General features: G+C 40.7%; 1 protein-coding gene across 7 annotated transcripts in view; it reads right to left on the reverse strand.

Annotated features, from left to right (window-relative positions):
• dnm1a (dynamin 1a) overlaps positions 1-18,212 on the reverse strand; it is a gene marked incomplete at both ends in the record, with an annotated part of 53,177 nt that overhangs the window by 23,037 nt on the left and 11,928 nt on the right. For 4 of the 7 annotated variants that reach the window (XM_083984222.1, XM_083984223.1, XM_083984227.1 and 1 more), the window contains 11 exons: positions 2,065-2,178; positions 5,180-5,191; positions 6,156-6,207; positions 6,329-6,399; positions 6,695-6,781; positions 12,188-12,326; positions 13,624-13,691; positions 16,062-16,197; positions 16,275-16,417; positions 16,515-16,675; positions 17,892-17,990. In XM_083984222.1, coding sequence (XP_083840348.1) covers positions 2,065-2,178; positions 5,180-5,191; positions 6,156-6,207; positions 6,329-6,399; positions 6,695-6,781; positions 12,188-12,326; positions 13,624-13,691; positions 16,062-16,197; positions 16,275-16,417; positions 16,515-16,675; positions 17,892-17,990 — 1,082 coding nt within the window. Of the gene's footprint in view, positions 1-2,064; positions 2,179-2,474; positions 2,505-5,179; positions 5,192-6,155; positions 6,208-6,328; positions 6,400-6,694; positions 6,782-10,096; positions 10,236-12,187; positions 12,327-13,623; positions 13,692-16,061; positions 16,198-16,274; positions 16,418-16,514; positions 16,676-17,891; positions 17,991-18,212 lie in introns of all 7 variants that reach the window. The other 3 variants (XM_083984228.1, XM_083984224.1, XM_083984226.1) reach the window with 2 other exon arrangements.

Genomic DNA, 18,212 nt, shown 5'->3' on the forward strand with positions numbered 1-18,212 from the left:
AATAGGAGATTCTTCTGGTTTTGAATGTGACTGTGTGAAGGAGCGATGGGAAAAAGGGAAGCAGGGAGGATATAAAAGTCCACACCACCTCTTTTTCCTCCTCCTCCTCCTCCTCCTTCTTACCCCCATTCCCCCCTTTTCTCCCCACTTTCTCTCTCCCTTCACATGGTCCTTGTTACTCCTGCTGCTAACCAGCTAACAAGAGACACTCCTGTCTCCTCCCCTCTTCTCCCCTACAACTCAGGCCCTCTCTCGCTCTGTGCCCCTTCTTTGAAATGAAGTGAGTTTATTAGAAGCAGCTTGTGTGTATATGTGTGTGTGTGTATATGTGTGTGTGTGTGTGTGTGTGTGTGTGTGTGTGTGTGTGTGTGTGTGTGTGTGTGTGTGTGTGTGTGTGTGTGTGTGTGTGTGTGTGTGTGTGTGTGTGTGTGTGTGTGTATGTGTGTGTGTGTGTGTGTGTGTGTGTGTAATTGGGAACAGGGCAGGGCAGGGGGCTCTGGTATGCACATGTGTATGCCAGCTTTGGTGTCTGACATGCTGGGGGGTCCTGACTCTTTGGAAAGGACCTTCTCAACGTTACACACTCTCACACACACACATACTGAGCGGCTGTGGCTAAGGCCTGGAGACAGTGAGACTGTGGCTACCTCCTAATAGTTCTGCAAAGCATCATGGGAGACCGCTTTGACCAGTCAGCCCAGTAACAAAGCATGTTGGGTCAGATCATGTCAGCATGCGGAGGACAACCAGACAACCACTGATCTTGACCAACAGTCATATTTACCAGTGGGAGAAGAAGCTGGAATGACTTTTGGAAACAGAGAGCGGAAAAGAAACCGGTGGAGAAAAAAAAAAAAACACTCGGATCCAACTGAAATAATTCTGCTGGTTTAGTAATTTGCTGGAAAATATGATAGCTACAAGTGCTGTTGTTACAGTAGACACATAGTTTTTGGGTGATGATGTCTCAGGTTGTGCAGCAAAGACGCAGAAACATCAAATGTCACGTTCCAGTGCACCACAAAGTGTTAGTCAGATTACAAGATTACACAACAGTAAATGACTGGGCTGGAGGGATGACTGAAGTTTCCTCCCAAACACGCCACAAAGTTTTTATATTGATGAGCGTGTTTTTGGTTTGTTTGATAAATGCAGCATCCTCAGTGATTTGTTTTTTAAGTAAATAAATCAGGGCTGTCTATTGATGCAAAAATCTAATTGCAATTAATCACATGACAGTCTATAGTTAACACATTTTTCATTTGTTCAAATGAACCTTAAAGAAAAATGAGCCTAAAGGTGTTAAATACTGGACAAATACAGTCTGCTTGCTTTTTGCAAATGTTACTTTATTCTAAATGAACTTTTTTTTTAAAGTAAGGCTAGATGAAATTTGCATTTACACATTACTTTGGCAGCCCTAACAGACATAAATAAATATTGTTGCACAATGAATAAATATGCAGGCTGGCCCTACTGATGTTAGCTCATTTAAGACAGATGGTCTGCATCAGTGTCTGCAAATAACTCTAAAAAAAAATCGGCAAGACACACATGTAAGACACTGTATATTTATGGTAATACTGTATAGGGACATTGTTGCTATTTAAAATAAAAAGCAAAAAGGCAATAGATTGCTAAAAATCAGCCTCAGAAATCCAGTATCAGTCCCAATGTGCTTCAGTATGCCAATAGTATGTGACCCTGTCAATGTTTTGCTTGTAATTTGTTGCAGTCAATTCTTCCAAGTTTCTTCTTTTCTGTTTTTACAGCAGAGGCTGTTTTATTTCCTTCTGCACTAAGCTGTTTGTTGCGCTGTCACATCATTTTACTGATCGTTTGTGCTGCACTGTTCTTAGGATACACAACAAAGCGAGAGAAACAAAGGCCGCTTGTCAGTTTGAATGAAGTGTTGAAGATCTGACAAGCAGGCCTCAGCCAGATGAATCATACACACAAAACCGGCACCAAAGAAAACGTCTATAAATGCAGTATACTGTAATGAATACACCGGAGGTACGTGGATATAGAAATCTTAACTGCAGTGTTGCGGTGGGATCTCACCTCATCATCCTTGTACCAGGACAGAGACTCGGCGGTGAGGACAAACCAGTACTCCTTGGCTCCTCCCTTCATGATGCCGATGTTGTTGATGGTCAGCCAGCCCTTCCTGATCACCTGAGAGATAAACGGACGCACAGAAAAGGAAAAAAATAAAAGATTATGAATAACATCCAGCAGGCAAGAAGTCACCCTGAATATGACATCTGTCAGCTCCAGTATGTATCACACATGCGTAGTACCACAGTAAAATGTAATGACACTGCTTCTAGTTAGAGGCAGGGTGGCGCTCACCTACACGGATAAACACACTCCTCCCACTCTTTTTTTTTTGTTTCTCTCTTGTACTTCATTCTCTACACCAAAACAGAAACTATGGACACAAACAGTACGTGGTGCGTTGAGTTATTTACCTTGAACCGATCGTTAACTCCTCTCTCAGGCTGAATGAAAACGTGGAGAGAAGGTTACAAAGCTACGCCAACGCAGGGCGTTTTTAGTAAAGGCCAAGTACACAGGGTTGGTCAAGTATACCAGCACATTACAGCTGGCTGCTGGGACGGCAGCAAGGGGTCAGCAAGCAGGGTGGGGGGCGAGGCTACGTAAGGGGGGCTACAGCAAGAACGTCTGATGTCAAACCCTTTTTTTTTTTTTTTTTTTGAAACCATGCAGTGAAATACATCAGCCTGATTGTTTTATATGTGCTTTTTAAACTGAAGTGGAGTAATTATAGATAAGCAAGGAGTCTTCATTGATTCAATTTAACTTCTAGATGCTGATTTGGGGATTAGAGAACTTATTTCTAATCAATAAAACCCATGAACTCTGACATTAAACTTCCTATTAAGTAAGAAAAGCATTTATTCAACACTTGTATGATAAAGTCACAGCTCCTCTGTCGCCTCAGCGTATTGGATTATACTGAAAACTTTAAAATGCAGAGCATGTTGTTCATATCAGTTGCAGAGATAAATCGTATTTCCAAGTGAGCACTAACGCCAGTAGCAATGAATACGAGATGGAGTTAAAATAAACCACTGTTAGTGTGACCTCATGATCATAAAGGGAGCGTGTTGCCCAGAGCAACAGCGTGGCTCATCTCTGTACTTTAACAGCTCCTGGACAATGATCGAGCTCGGAGGCACAGAGGGAAAAGCTACATCAGACACTGGCTACACAGACAATACTTGCTACTACGATACACTCATATGAACAACACACAGCATCACCAGATCTTCACTAGTTTACACTGAGGGAAATATCCAGATCATATACACAATAATTATAAAGTCTTTATGTAGCTTCAAAGCCAAGCTGATTTTACTTATCAAGGCCCAAAATTGCAAAGAGTTTAACAGTTTGAATATATGACAATTTCGAATTTTAGACCCTAATTTTGGTATACTGGGAAAAACAATAAAGACAAACACAAACTCAAATCAAATTGAAAAACTCTTTGTGTGTGTGCCTGGAAAGTCTGAGATCTGAACTCAAATTAAAGATAAAGTTTTTTTGCGAGTTCAAACAAAACTTGTTGGCTGTGTGTGCATCGTGCAGACCCACCAGCGGCTCCGGCGTGGTTTAAAGGATTGATTGAGAAGCAGCGGAGATTTCCATCAGCAAATTTAATGACAAGTTTTTAAAGTTCTCAGCAGCACGGAGGTCAGACGAGCGCTAATTCAGCTCGGTGCAGAACAGAAGCTGTGGGGGCTTAAAGGGTCAACTACAGCCATCTATAAACAGGAAGTGAACATCCCCCCCTTATGTTTACAATGTGCCCCTGACCTCTGACCCCAATCTGGGTGGTTGTTATGACAATCGATAACTATGGAGGTCACATGTGTCTTTCTGCCGCACTGCTGGTCCTCACCTTCCCTGGTCTTCTGCTACTACTTCAAATAAACTGGAAAGAGGTAAAGTCTGGTGAAGTGTGTATGAAAATGTTAAAGGGATACGCCAACATTTTTTTTTCATGTCTTGCCTCACTCCCGAGTCCAATGACAAGCAAATAGACACCATCCTTTCGACTGTGCGTGCAGTAACAAGGGAGATAGAGCCTGTATCGCCTGTAATTAGCTTAGCTCAAATGCTGGAAGTGTATAGGTAGTGTTAGCCTGCCTCCCCGAGCCGAAATCAGCAGTCAGAAGCTGATTTCATTTTAGCTCTAAACTCTGTAAATATATCACTTTATCGACATTTCAAACATTTTTAGGCGAGAAAGTAGCCGTTTAGATCAGCAGTGTGTCGTTAATTTGTCTAAATACCAGCTGTTCCCGTCTCGTCCCGTTACCGGCATTTGACTGCTCAAGATGCCTTACCGGAGAGTTTTGTCAGCTCTGAGACGAAGATCAGCCCACCGGTTTCCGTTTAGAGTTGCTGAAGAGTGTCTCTGATGACTTTAGGTGGAGGCAGGCTAACACTTCCTATACACTTCCAGCGTTTGAGCTAAGCTAATTACGGGCGATACGGGCTCTATCTCCCTCGTTACTGCACGCACAGTCGAAAGGATGTCGTCTATCTGCTTGTCATGGACTCAGGAGTGAGGCAAGACACGTAAAAAAAAAATGTTGGCGTATCCCTTTAAGTTATTATCTTCAGTAAAAGAAGAAACAAATCTCCCTTTCCTTCTTTTTCATCTTTGCCTTTACCTTTTCTCACTGTTTATCTTTATGTAGCTCAAACATCAAAAAAGATGCCCATGACATAAGCTCGTGAATATTATACAAAAGTAAAGTGAATGCTGATGTGTCGGAGAGCATTTACAGTGCAGTTGTCATCCAATGTGTGTGTGTGTGTGTGTCAGCTGAAAAAGAGATCGAGAGGGAAGCAGCCAAGCATCCCCACCACAGCCACCTGCCCATCTACTGACAGTCAAAGCTCATTTAATACACTCACAAACACACATAAAACCACACACTCACACTCATGACTCCACTTTCAACCCATACGCATTCAAATACAGCTAAAACATACACACATATAATCCAGACGTATGCAGAGCGTAACAGGATGAGCACATACAGTACGCATGACAGCCTATAACTGCAGACATGCACACGATCGCACACTCGCACTTCAAACACACACACAGTCCCACACTCACACATACACTACTCACCATGATTTCATCCTGAAGAAACAAAGCCACAGAGAGAAGAAGGAAAAAGGGAAGAGAAACAGGAAAAAGAGAAACCACTTAGAAGACACAAGAGGCAACAGGATGATAAGAAAATTAAAAAAGCTGAACAGTGAAATTAAAATGTGTAAAAACGTAGAAGAGGAATCGCAGTAGAAGCTTCAAAATGCAGAAAATACATAGTACAAAAGAAATAAAAGCTGTTAAGATGTATCTATTGTATACATTTTTTTTTTTCTTATTGGACAATTATCGTCTTATTGAGAAGGTTTTGTTTTATATTCTGTTTGTGAAAATTTATTTGGAGAGTTGTGATTAGTGAAGTATTTTGGTTCAGATCCAGGAAACTTGTCAAGAACCTTTTTTTCCCATGACACATTTGCACTCAGTTCAATGAAAACAGCCACGCTTTGCATGATTGCATGATAGAGGATTAAATTTCAAACAATTTCCTATTTTCAAAATGGGGATTGTGCAAACTTGGCAGAGGTGTCTGCTCCATAAAAAAATGTTTTTTCCTTCCCATTAATATTAATATTACGATTATTGTCATTAAGGCTTTAAATCGTGCATAATATTTCACAACAGACCTCGGTTTGTGCCGACAGGACCAAGAGGACAAGTTGTTTGAAGATTCGACAACTGTTGCCCATTACAGTTTGTGATATGTAAGAGCTGTATTGTGTAGGATGTGGACTGTTGCCCAGGGAAACAAGATACTGTATAGCTGTGCTACATTTAGCACGGAAAAACAGGGAGCTAAGTGCTACCAGAGCAAAGCCTCGGGGGGAAATGAAAACGGGCTGCATGGAGCTCGGATGTCACATTTCTGGTGGATGGATTCAGTGTGTGTTCCTGCAGATTTAAGTAAAGTCGCAGCTCTGTGCTGTGCTGTAACCAGGGAAATAACAGAAACAGTTTAACCGTGAACATGTCTGTGTGTCTGTGATCAAAGTACCTGGTTGCCAGCTGCCTTCTTCTTGTTCATTTGGTTGATCCTCTGCTGAGCGCTACACACAAAACACATCAGCACAGCAGTGTGGTTTGACCTCAAACGGCACATGAACTGATGAATATGGAAAGTAGCTCTGCGTTTTTATTCTGTATAGCGAGAGGAAAGCTGTAACTCACTTGGCAAATCCAATGAAGTCCTCATGGTTGGTGTTCATGTAGGACAGTTCAATGTCTATCAACAGCAACACCTGAACAGACAGAGACAGAGAAAGAGACAAAGAGAGCTCATATGTATGTTATTAATTCATGGCATGATGGTGAATTTATGGTTTCCAAAGAAATGTCTTTTTTTATTTTTTATTCAGTGTGTGCTTTCATCTGTCATTTCCATCTTTCACCTCAGATGAAGTCATTTTGTTTCATTCTCCTCATGAGAAGTATTTTCACGTATTAGATCATGTTTATTCAATCAAACCTGCACCATCACACAAAGCCTCCCATTGTTCTTACTTTGTGTTGGTAGCTTTTTGTTTTGCGTGTTACCTGGTTTTTAGTGCGGTTTTCTCGGTCCCTGATGTGCTGGGTGACGATTCTCTCCATCTCCTCTCTCAGCTGCGGGTACTGAGCCAGCTGTGACCACAGAGAACAGTAGGTAGGTGGCAAAAACACACAAACACACAAACATGCCAACACACACACACACGCTCAGACTCTGTCACAAACCTACACAGCAGTAAACCACAGAATCACTCTCATCTCCCCGAAACCACAATTCACAGTTCCATCAAATACAACAAAATACATTACGGAAACACAATTAGACATGTGATGTTGTGAGTAGTTTATCTCAGACTCGGCTCTAGTCTCTGCACATCCCGACCAGCAGGTGGATTTTATGCAAAATGACTTTTTTTTTTTTTTTTTTTGCATTGACCAAATGCAAAAAGACTAGTGCAAAGTCTGTGATATTGCCACACCAAAAAAAAAAAAAGAGACTAAACAATGTTCCTGGCAGAAAAGTTTCCCTTTCCCAGCACACTATGGGTCTTTTTCCATGAGCTCATTGCAAACCCACAAACGCAGACATTGGTGGGCCTCCAATGTGACACAAACACATTTGGAGAAGTGTGAGGGAAGAAGAAAAATCAAAAACCATAATCACAGCGCAACACAGAAAAATATACACTTTTTTTGTTGTTGTTTTGCAAGTTACAATGCATCTTTCATGTCTATCAGATGGTTTTGGGGGGAGTGAGTGGACATCTACAGGCCTCTCTCTGGTTCCCAAGTTGATTTATGGCCTCCTGGTTTGGTTCAACTACAGAGCAAAAAAAATAAATAAAAAACAGCCATAATAGAATAGAATGCTTTGTAATAATGGGTCACACGGCTGAGTTGAATGTCAGTACAGCTCCTGGCATTAAAAACTTACATTGTCAACACCTAAGTGTTAAAACAGATTCTGATAATTGACCGTGCTGAAATGCAGTTCTGTCGAGCTGCTCAGTTCTCCACATGTTGAACCGTTGTCAACTCACGTACATGGACTTTGGACGGTGGAGTCTATTTTAATTGCAAAAACACAAGAGCAACAGCACGAGGAATGGAGGAATGTTTGTTGGGTCTAAAGCTGCAAACATTAGCATGTCAGCGTAAGCAGCTAACTAGCTTCAGTTGTAGCAAATTACTTCCAAAACAAAGTAGCACAGTGAACCTCATTAATTTGTGAGATTTTAGAGTCAAGAGTTTGCACTAAATTGACATTTATAAAATGTAAAACTTTACAGTGAAAAATCCATGGATGCTACTAGCTAAATTAAAGGCTGACATTGCACTGATGAGTTATTCTGTTGTAATCTTGTTTGATAGCCTAAGTCTTACTGTGCAATGTAAGAATAATGCTGTTTCTTTATTTACAGTATGTATTCTATATAGACTATTGCATTATATGTATTATATTATATTTGATATAGCTGATTAGAAGTTAATTTGAAACTATCTATAAAACATTATGAGATACTTAATATGTGTATGGTCAATTTTTATATAACTGTTAGGGACACAGACAAAATTTGAAAAAGTTAAAAGTTTTTAGTTTTTAGTATTTGGATTATGTCAAGAAAGCTCAAGCACACAGTAAAAAAAAAACTCATATCACTCCTTTGTGTTTTAGGAAAATGTTTCAACTTGGTAAGCAGTGAGGACAGAGTCATAGATGGCAGCTAACAATGTCACCATTGTAGCAATGTCAATAGAAACACTGTTAACTGGTTTGATGAGGAGCAGTTCATGGTTTTCGCACTTTCTAGATTCCACATCAACAATGGAAAACTGTGAAATCCATGAAAATGAAACATTTACAAACCAGAATTGAAAAGAAAATGAATGTATTTTTTTTAATAAGCAATGTAATTTATGCTACTGGAAAGGTGCATTGAAACTTGAAGTCAGAAAAGGCTGTCACATGTTGAGTGTCCTCAAAAGTGACACAGAAACACAACACTGACTGCAGAGAGAGAAAAAAAGGCAGCAGGCAGAGACACTCACATTGATTCAGACTGACATGCAATGCAAAGGAGCAGGGAAATAGGGAGGGATGGGAGAGGGGGAGGGCGGAGGAAGACTTCAAACTGACCCCTTTGTGGATTTTCCCAAACACTGTATATTATCATACAGTATCTTTAAATACAGTATGTCTCTGAAAGTAAAATCAAGATAAAAGTGTGACAGAGAAGAGAAATCCAAAGGAGGTCACGCTCTCTTTAGGTCATTTTGCTTTGGGAGGAAGCAGCCGGAACAAAGGTGTTAGAGGACGACAGGATGGAGAGGAGGACCAGAGAAAAATAAAAAAGGAAGAAATAAAGAAATGCTCGAAGTATACGTCAATTAGTCTGTGAGTGGAACTACACAATCAGTCACTCCACTATATTAACCCATACTGACAAAGACAGAAATAAAATAGGAGTTTAATCAAATTAAATCAAATGCTTTTTAGACATCATGAGGTCAAATATGAGAAAAACATGCAGTTTGTTAAAATTGTAAATATAAGGCCAATAACTGAAAAACAAACGACAAATAAAGTTTAATTAAAATGAAGGTTATATGATCACACGAGTTAGATCTGTAGTAAGGACAGACCGATACTGCTGGCTCACACACAGTATTTTAAAGTAAGTATAATGTAAAATTTGGACTCTTTTTTTTTTATATATTTGTTCTGGGTCATTTTACATAAATTAATTAATTTCAATTCATTGAATTGAAATTAATTCATTGTTTTTTGACCACTGTCTGTGTTTATCTGTGATGTCGGCTGATTGGTCCAGCCCTTCGGTTCATACTGAAATATCAAATCTGCAGATGCTCGAGGTTCCCAGAGGAAGAAGTTTACAGATTTTAATGATGATGTGATTTCTACTTTGGCGCCACCATATGATGTTGACATCTTGTTTGTTTGACCTAGCTTAATTACATTATGTGTTAAAGTCAACATCTAGTCTTCAGTTTACAGTTTTTAGGAGCAATCTTTACCAGATGTTAGCGCTATTTTATTATCTGATCACAAAAAGCAAACTTCAGCAAAAATGGTTGTTAAATTAAATGTGGCTCTGTCAGCAAAAATAATTTGTTTTTACTACTTCTTTGATGGTTAATTGCTCACATTTGGTTGTGAATCATAGAGCCAAATTTAGTGCAAATGAACACCATGCAGTTTCACATTAACTAAGAAGATAATCAAAGTCACAATTGTGAACAATTTATTATTTTAAAATGAAATATAACACTATCTAAATCTAAAGTCTCTTTAATACTACAATGAAGTAGTTCAGGTTTGGTTTTATTTTTAATCTCATACATCTGATTTCAGGCCAGCCATCGGTCTACCCCTACCTGTGATTAACAGAGATAGTGAAAGAGGTTTTGTTCTCTTTAGCATTTTACCTTTTGACTACACTTTTGAATGGTGAAGGTGAGTTCGCTCACTACCATATCTATACACTTCAGTGTGGGCTCCTTCAGCTTTTGGATCTGCTTTTTCACTATGGCCTCAAAGGCCAGGTCAGGGGTGAACAGCCCCGTCCTGTAGGGATAGGCAGGCGGCACGGGAGAGAGGAGTAAAATAAAAATAAAGAAGAGAAAAAAGGTGGAGAAAGAGGAGTCGTAAGAGGAGATAGAGGAATAGACAGATGGAGGAAAATGACAGGCTGAGACAAATAAAAGAAGAGTGAAAACAGATGGTGAAGGAAAGGGACAATACAGGGGTGAGGCAGGTGAAAGAATGGGAGATGGAGAACAGAAGAAACAACAGAGTGAAGTTAAAAAGACAAGGAGAGGTGCGGGTGTTTGGGGGGAGGATAAACAGCACAGAAGGAAGAAAATGCAAGTGAGACAATTGGTTTCCCCCAGAAGCCATTCTAAAACAGGACAGCGCTGGAGTCTCTCTCTATCAATTAAGAGGCAAACGGAGGAAAGGTGAGAGAAAGAGAAAGACATAGAGAGAGTTCCCAGCCTGCACAACTCCACCAGCCAAAAAACTCCAAGCAACGCACTGCAAGACCGCAGCTGTGCACCCACGCCTCGCAGCCAGGACGCCCTGATCCCTCCTGGTGTTGTTGACCCTGTTGTTCTCCACCCAAAGGCTACCTCCTTCTCTGAATCTCAACCAGACACTAATCATAACATTTACTATCCCGGTCCAACCGCTGTTGAAATTGTTTGGTCACAGTGGATCAATCTGGATAAAGACTACTGCTCTTTCTCTTGGCCGCGCTCACAGGCCTGCGTTGCTGAGAGCGCGGACCCCTGAGGCCGGTTGTTGTAGAGCAGTTAAAACAATCATCATGGCTCCTGTCTGCTGCAGGTGCACAGCTGCGGTCTCGCAACACAATAAAGTCTGAACGCTGAGATCATCCAACATGGCTGCCAGGTGCTCCAAGTGATTGACGCATGACTTCCTAAATGTCGTTGTTGTGTACAAGCAAAGGTGGAGAGAGTTCAGTGCAGCAAGACTACCCAAGTACAAAACAGCTCGAAGTAATTCCTCTCCAGCTCAGCTCTTTAAAATTATGATCCTATTTTCTTTACAACTAAATCTGCAGAGAAACAGACTAGGGAAAACAAGTTCAAAAACTTTAAATGATTTGTGGATGATGGTAAGAGAGCTCCAGGAACATCTTAGGAAACACAACATCAGTATTAAATCTCTGGAACAACATTTTTCTTTGTCTGTGGTGACATGGCAGTAACACTGTAGTCATCTGTGTCCCAGTCCCACACCACATACTAATTCTAAGCAGGTTTTAGGTCTGTAGTTGCTCCAAAAAAGGCAAAATGCTGACTTTTTTTAGTGTCCTGTTGATGTGCACTATTGTCCCAGAATGCAATAGAAAAAACAAAAAACAAAAAAACAAAACTACTAAGTCTTTGAAATGTTTTTTGTGCCAGTGGCTTTCACCAACTGTTTGATGTCTGAGGGCACAGACACAGCATAATTGGCTCTTAGAATAAAGAGTATGCATTGATTTCTTGTATAGGCCTACTAACTGTGAAAAAAATTATCCATAGCTAAGCAGAGCTGAGGCTACTCAAACTCCTTTTAAAAGGACAAAGAGGATGGGGGAAAAACTGGCAAATTAACTATTTTCTTATCTGAGTTTTTGGATGAAACATGAGACATGAGAAGTTATTTCACTTAAATCTTAAATCAGATTCATAAGCTGTGTGTGTCTTCGCATCACTGATTCTTATTTGGCAACCGTGTTGTGATGACAGCTCAGCCTCCACACTGGTTTTTCTTCAGCACAGCTTTCTACCACGGCCAGCCTGTCCAGCCAAATCTGTCCGCAGCGGTACAGTGGGCAGGCAGGCAGGCAGGCAGGCATACCGCAGCCCACCCCGCCACTCCAGGCGGAGAGAGCCAGGTGGTTACAGTAAAAGGGAAGTGAACAGCAGAGGGGGCCTTGCAGATGAGGGTTGAAAATAAAAAATAAAATAAAATAAAAGTGCTATCCACTGATTACTTTTCATTTTTACCTTCTTGGTACACTGCCTAACGGTATTGACTAGCTCAGAAATGACCATGTCCACACATTTGGTGCAAGGCTCTTTAATCTTCCCAATCTGCCTTTTCACAATGGTCTCAAAGGCCATGTCCGGGGTGAAGAGGCCAGTTCTGCCCAGCAGAGAGAAAACCAGCCACAGGGCCAAAAAAGAAAAGAAAAAAAGAGGAAGATGGTAGAGAGAAAGAAAAAAAAAGAGGAGGGAGAAGAGTTGGGTAAAGAAAAGAGTGTTAATTGTAAAGAATTACCCTCCATTTTGGAGCTTTTTCCCCCAAACATAAATGGTTACAAATTAGACAGAGAGCAGGAAAGGGAATGGGACTATGGAGCCATGAAACAGTTAGAAAGCAACAGATATATAGTAATATTATGTTATTTCTACTTCTCCAATTTACACAACAAATATCAGTCATTTCCCCTCAAGTGTTGAAGGTTAGTATGTTACTAGACCATGTGGTAAATTATCCAATAGGAGGATAATCATACTTCTATAGGCTACTCAAGTAAGCAAAATAGCATTACTACGGTAAATGTATATCAGTAAAATAAGGTTTTGTTGCTTCACTTTAAACTTTTAAGTCATGCAAAAAACAAACCCAAACATGAATCAACAAAAACGTTGGCAAATGAGTAGCCTATGTATTCAAACAGAGATCATTCATCTCCAATATCTTTTGGGTTATATTGTGAGTTTTGCTGATGCTACAGTACATAGCTCTCATTAACCTTAAAAGCTGTGTACATACCAGTATTAACTATAACTTCTTATTTTTCATAAGACTGTCTATATAATGCTTGTGCTTGCTCTGTGCCACACGACACACTCTTCAGTGCAGACTGGTTGCTACATCTGCATTGTCTAGCTGGTTTGTATGCTAACTTCAGTATGGAAGAAATAGCAAAGTAGCAAGGTAGGCTAATTGCTTTCAACTGCCAGAGACTGCTCTTAGTGGGTAATGGACTCAAGTTTATGCTGCACTCACAGTTTTTCTAGACTGGTAAAGCTATTAATGTTAACATTAGCTATGTAGCAAAACTTCGACATAGCCCAGGCAACTGTACTGCCACTGTAAAAACTCCCAGCTACAAGAAAACTGAGTAACTTTAGAAATGTGTGCTTCAGTCTGAATATATGTATATTAGCAGTACTTGATATAGTTCAATTATTTTTGAATCCAATGTTAACTGTCATATTAAAAAGGGAGGAAAAAAGTAAAGCCCAGACATCCTCTGTCCAAGTGCACCGATGGTGTTAGCATTGAACAGAGCACTCGAGCTAAGTGTAGCGGCCTCTGTGATTAGGCAATGTCACTTAGACACAGCGGAGGTGACTGAGATGGAGAGACAGAGGAAAGTGAAGTAAGGAGGGAGGATAGGAAAGGACGAAGGAGAGATAGAGGGCAGACGTGCCTGATGCCGTGGATGTTCTTGATGGCGTAGCTGATCTCCTTGCGAAGCTCCTTCTCATCAAACTCCATCTAAAAAAAAAAAAAAAAAAAAAACCAGGCAACAGGGAGGATTAGTTTTCAGTTCCACACTTTTTCTCTAATAGATTCATAGATCAGATAAATCTAGTGACACATTTTGCACACATAATACTGATTATTACACCAGTGCTTCAGTGAATAAACCATTTCTATCCAGCTGTTTCTAGTCTTTACGCTAAGCTACGCTGACATTCCTGCTGCAGCTTCGTACTGAATGGGTCGAGCCAAGAGTGGTTACAATCCTCCCATATGACTTTGACCAACAAATTAAATATGCATTTACCAAAATATAAATAATATGAAAGCAGAATAAACATTTAGGATATGAAAAATTACAATTCAATTTCACTTTTTATAGTGAATTGCTGGATCAATTTACTTCTTCAACATCTAAAAATGATTTGAATAAAAACAGATGTGGAAAAATGTGTCTTTGGCTGACCTGGTCATAATCATAATCCTACAGACATGTGTATCCAGCGATATGGGTCACAAGGCGACTTTTATTTTGAGTTGAAAATGTTGGGAACCACTGGGTTTTTGTGAATATCTCTGCTGCTTTTATTTTGAAAACATTAATCATACTTTTCCCCCTCAATATGACTCCTATTCAGCCTAACACTTTGAAACATTAGAAGTAGGTTATAGGCCAATCTACTATATTCTTACACAATCTGTTTTTAATTCAAAGTATATGACTTTTATTTATGACAACGCACCATTCTTTTTCATATTTTCTTTGAAGCATGTATTATAAACACATAAAACATAATGATGAACTGACTGCTAATGCATCTGGCAGACACTGGGGTTTTCTCTGTTGTGAGCCAAGCTTCTGGTTATAGGAAGCAACCTGCACTGTCTTCTCAGTGGGAAACCGACTGGGCATTTTTCTGCTGCCTCAGTCATAGACCTAAAGTTTTATATCCTCACAGGGAGGGTGAGAGAGGACAAAGAAGAGGGATGGATGAAAGGAGGAGGAGGAGGGAGGAAGGAAGGGTAACGGCTGACTGAGAGAGAGAATGAAAAAAGGGATCAAATATGTAAAACGGGGAGGAGGTGGGGTGAGGCAAAATGCTCCGAGAAACAAGGGGCTGGAGAAGGTGGATGAAGGGAGGACAGGCTCTGGGTTAAGATAATGTGAACGAACGGAGAGGATGTGATGGAGTGAGAGAGGCGGTGAGAAAGATGAGGTGAGGCGAGAGAGAAAGAAGAGACAGCAGAGGGAGAGGAACATCTGAGTCAGAAAACCCAGAGCCAGACTCCTGAGGGAAGACTCCTCTGCTTCTGAGACTATAACGACGGGAGCAACTAAGCGATAACTAAGAAATTTGTCATAAGGCAAACAAGCTTCATGTAGGAGATTTTTTTTCATTCTTAACTTTTGAAGAAAGAAAAATTTCACACTTTCTCACACACAAATTTCCTTCTTTCTTCTTTCTTTAGTCCAATCATTACTGCATTTTTGTGAAACTAAATGTCCTTTAGGACTCAAAATGTCTAAAACTTGACTGAACTGATCTGATAGAGAGAAAGTAAACAAGACTTAGAGTCTAAGGCCCCACAAGCAGCTCTGAGACACGGCATTGCTTTGAGCTACTATGCTGCTAACTCAAGCACCACTGAAGTCTAGTCTGTTAGCATGCTAACATTTTCTGATAACCACTAAACACAGTGTACAGCCGAGGCTGACTGAATGTCAGTTTGAATATTGTGTGTAGGCTACTGAACAACACTACTCTTTATCCATTAACATGTATATAGACTCTAAAGTTGGACACAATTTTTATGTGAAATCCACACTTAAATTTGTTTGAGATCATAAAATAATACCAGGATTTCCAACAAGGGCTTTGTGTCTTATGGTTCTGGTATGAGGTTGAGCAAGAACTTTGCATCTTTCCCCCTTTCTGGTTTTCTGTTTGAAACAAATCTAATTTCATAAAGCTGTTTATTTATTCTCAGCATTGGCACCAGCAAGCCAAAAAGGCCGATTGCATGTCTGCACTGTTTATTTCCCATCTCTTGGTCCCAATCTTGTTAAGCAGTCCCACACACTGTTATCTTTTTCTTTTTAACTTTTGAGGTTGCTCAGCCAAATACAACAAACAAAGGAGTGTTTCTCCTTGCTGTGAGGAGGTCACCATCATGGTGTGTGGAACATGTGCGGGTATGCGGACCCTCAATTATAATGTGAAAAGAAACATGTTTATGACGCCTTATGAAACTGAGTATTGCTGAATGATTTTGTGATCAAGATACATCAAAATCTAATCTGCGGTTTTCCCTGATTATAGTAATTTCAGTGGAGGATAATAAAAACAATATCACATGCATAAACACAAAATCTGGCATACACACCTTGACCAGTTCAAAGGGGAAGCGTTCGTGGAAGATGCGATTGATCCTGGCACCACCTGACAGCTCTGCGGTGTCGATCTGGTCCCCAGAGCCCTCTATACACTTCTCAAAATCCACAGAGAACTGCTGCACCATCCTGCAGGAGGGCAGATACGCAGACATCAGTACATGTATGAATCTGCAGCCATCTAACCATCTTGTGTATCTACTCACTGGAGCAGAGCCTTGGTCTTACGAGATGGATCGTCAGGTCTGAAGTTTTTGTACTCCTCCACCTCCTTCTCTATGGAGAGAAGCTGACTCTGCAGCTTGGCCCGCAGAGCCGGAAGGGTGTCCCGGATGTGGTTGGTCAGTTGCTGCAGAGATCAGAGGTCAGAGTTGGACAGAATTAGTCAGACTTTGACTCAGGGTGGCACAGACATTATAACATGCTGTTATTGCTCTTTTACACACCTGATTGAGGATTTTCTGGAGGTAGGGGGTGCCCATACGATCTGCCAGGTGTCTGTACGAAGGGTGGGAGAGGAAGAACTTCCTCTCCGCACCCATAGCAGCGTTAATGTCCTTCTTTCCATCTATGTCCTTCTGGCTCCTGTTCACCACACCGATGTAACCTGGATACAGCAGATGAGAGTCCCACGGACTTCAAAACACAGTCTGGACCAGAGTGAGATTTGCAGAAAACCAGATCCAACTCTTTTTTTTTTTGTAATCACTTCCTGGAATTTAAGAGAGTAGATTTCAACAGACTCGATGCTTATGGCAGAAATTTGACCGGGAGATAGCATGGAGATATCTTAGAGGAATCTGGGATTGTGCTAGACTCTTATTTTCTACGTAATGAAGTGAGTTTGAACAGCCAAACCCAGAATGAAAAGCCCCTCCGGTAGTCGAACCACTTAAAAACAATGTTTGGTAATGTTTAGCTGCATAAAACCACAGTTTAGGAGACATGGGACTTAAGAAAGGGATAGAGATGAGGGATGAATGGAGAGGAGGAATTCAGGAAAGAGGAAGGTATCACATGGATAGATGTGTGTACGTGTGTGTCCAAGTTTTTCAGACAGACAGAGAAAGAAAAAAAAAAAAAAAAGGACGAATAACCTCGCAGAGTTCAGGTCACATGGATCCCATTTCACCTCCAGTTAAGTTTTCTCATGCATCACTCAGTTAAAGGCAGTTTCATGCTCTATAACTAATGCAACTGTGAGCCAGCAGCCTTGTAAACGTGAACACATCCACAGCATTAGACAGAGGGAGAGAGACAGCGAGAAAGGAGGTGGGGAGGGGGGGCACATAGAAAAAACAAAGGACATGGAAAATATTCAGAAGCACATGCCTGGGTCCTAACCAAGTGCAAATGGAAAAGAAAAGCACCACATCAGCACATTGCAATAAAGGGCAGGCCGCAAGATACATGCAAACTCTTTTCCAAGACAGTGTTTTTCTATTTGCCCCCTAAACTCCTTTTCCTTTCCAACTCTTCCTCTCCTCTACCTTTCTGTGTCTCTTCAGATTTCTCACTCTGTGGTGTTTTATTATACCCTCCCTCCCCTCCCCTTCTTCTGTTTCTTTTTGGGGGTTTTTTCAACGGTTGGAGACTTTAAAAGCTTTTGAGTACAACTCCCTTATTACCACAAGAGGGAAACAGTGTGTCATTGCAGACAGAAAAGAGGCTCTGTGTGTGTGTGTGTGTGTGTGTGTGTGTGTGTGTGTGTGTGTGTGTGTGTGTGTGTGTGTGTGTGTGTGTGTGTGTGTGTGTGTGTGTGTGTGTGTGTGTGTGTGTGTGTGTGTGTGTGTGTGTGTGTGTGTGTGTGTGTGTGTGCTCACCTCTCCTAAGTGGAAGAAGCTTATTCTCCAGGATGTCTTTCGCATCCGTCCCCTCGTCCATCAGGTCCAGCTTGGTGATCACACCAATGGTCCTCATACCTACATGACAGAAACACACACATACACAGAGGTGAAAAAGTAAACTAATACAATAAGAGCACATGATTCTTTATATAGTTTGTAAGCAGCCTTTTAATGTTATTGATTGATTGACCTTATTTATACATTTTATGATAATTTAATTATGTAAAGAGAGTGATCTTATCTTTTGGTTGCATCTTCAGATGTAATGGGTAACCACCAAATAGTGACAGAGGGGTA

Source organism: Trachurus trachurus (assembly GCF_905171665.1).
Source record: "Trachurus trachurus genome assembly, chromosome: 12".
Lineage (NCBI taxonomy): Eukaryota > Metazoa > Chordata > Actinopteri > Carangiformes > Carangidae > Trachurus > Trachurus trachurus.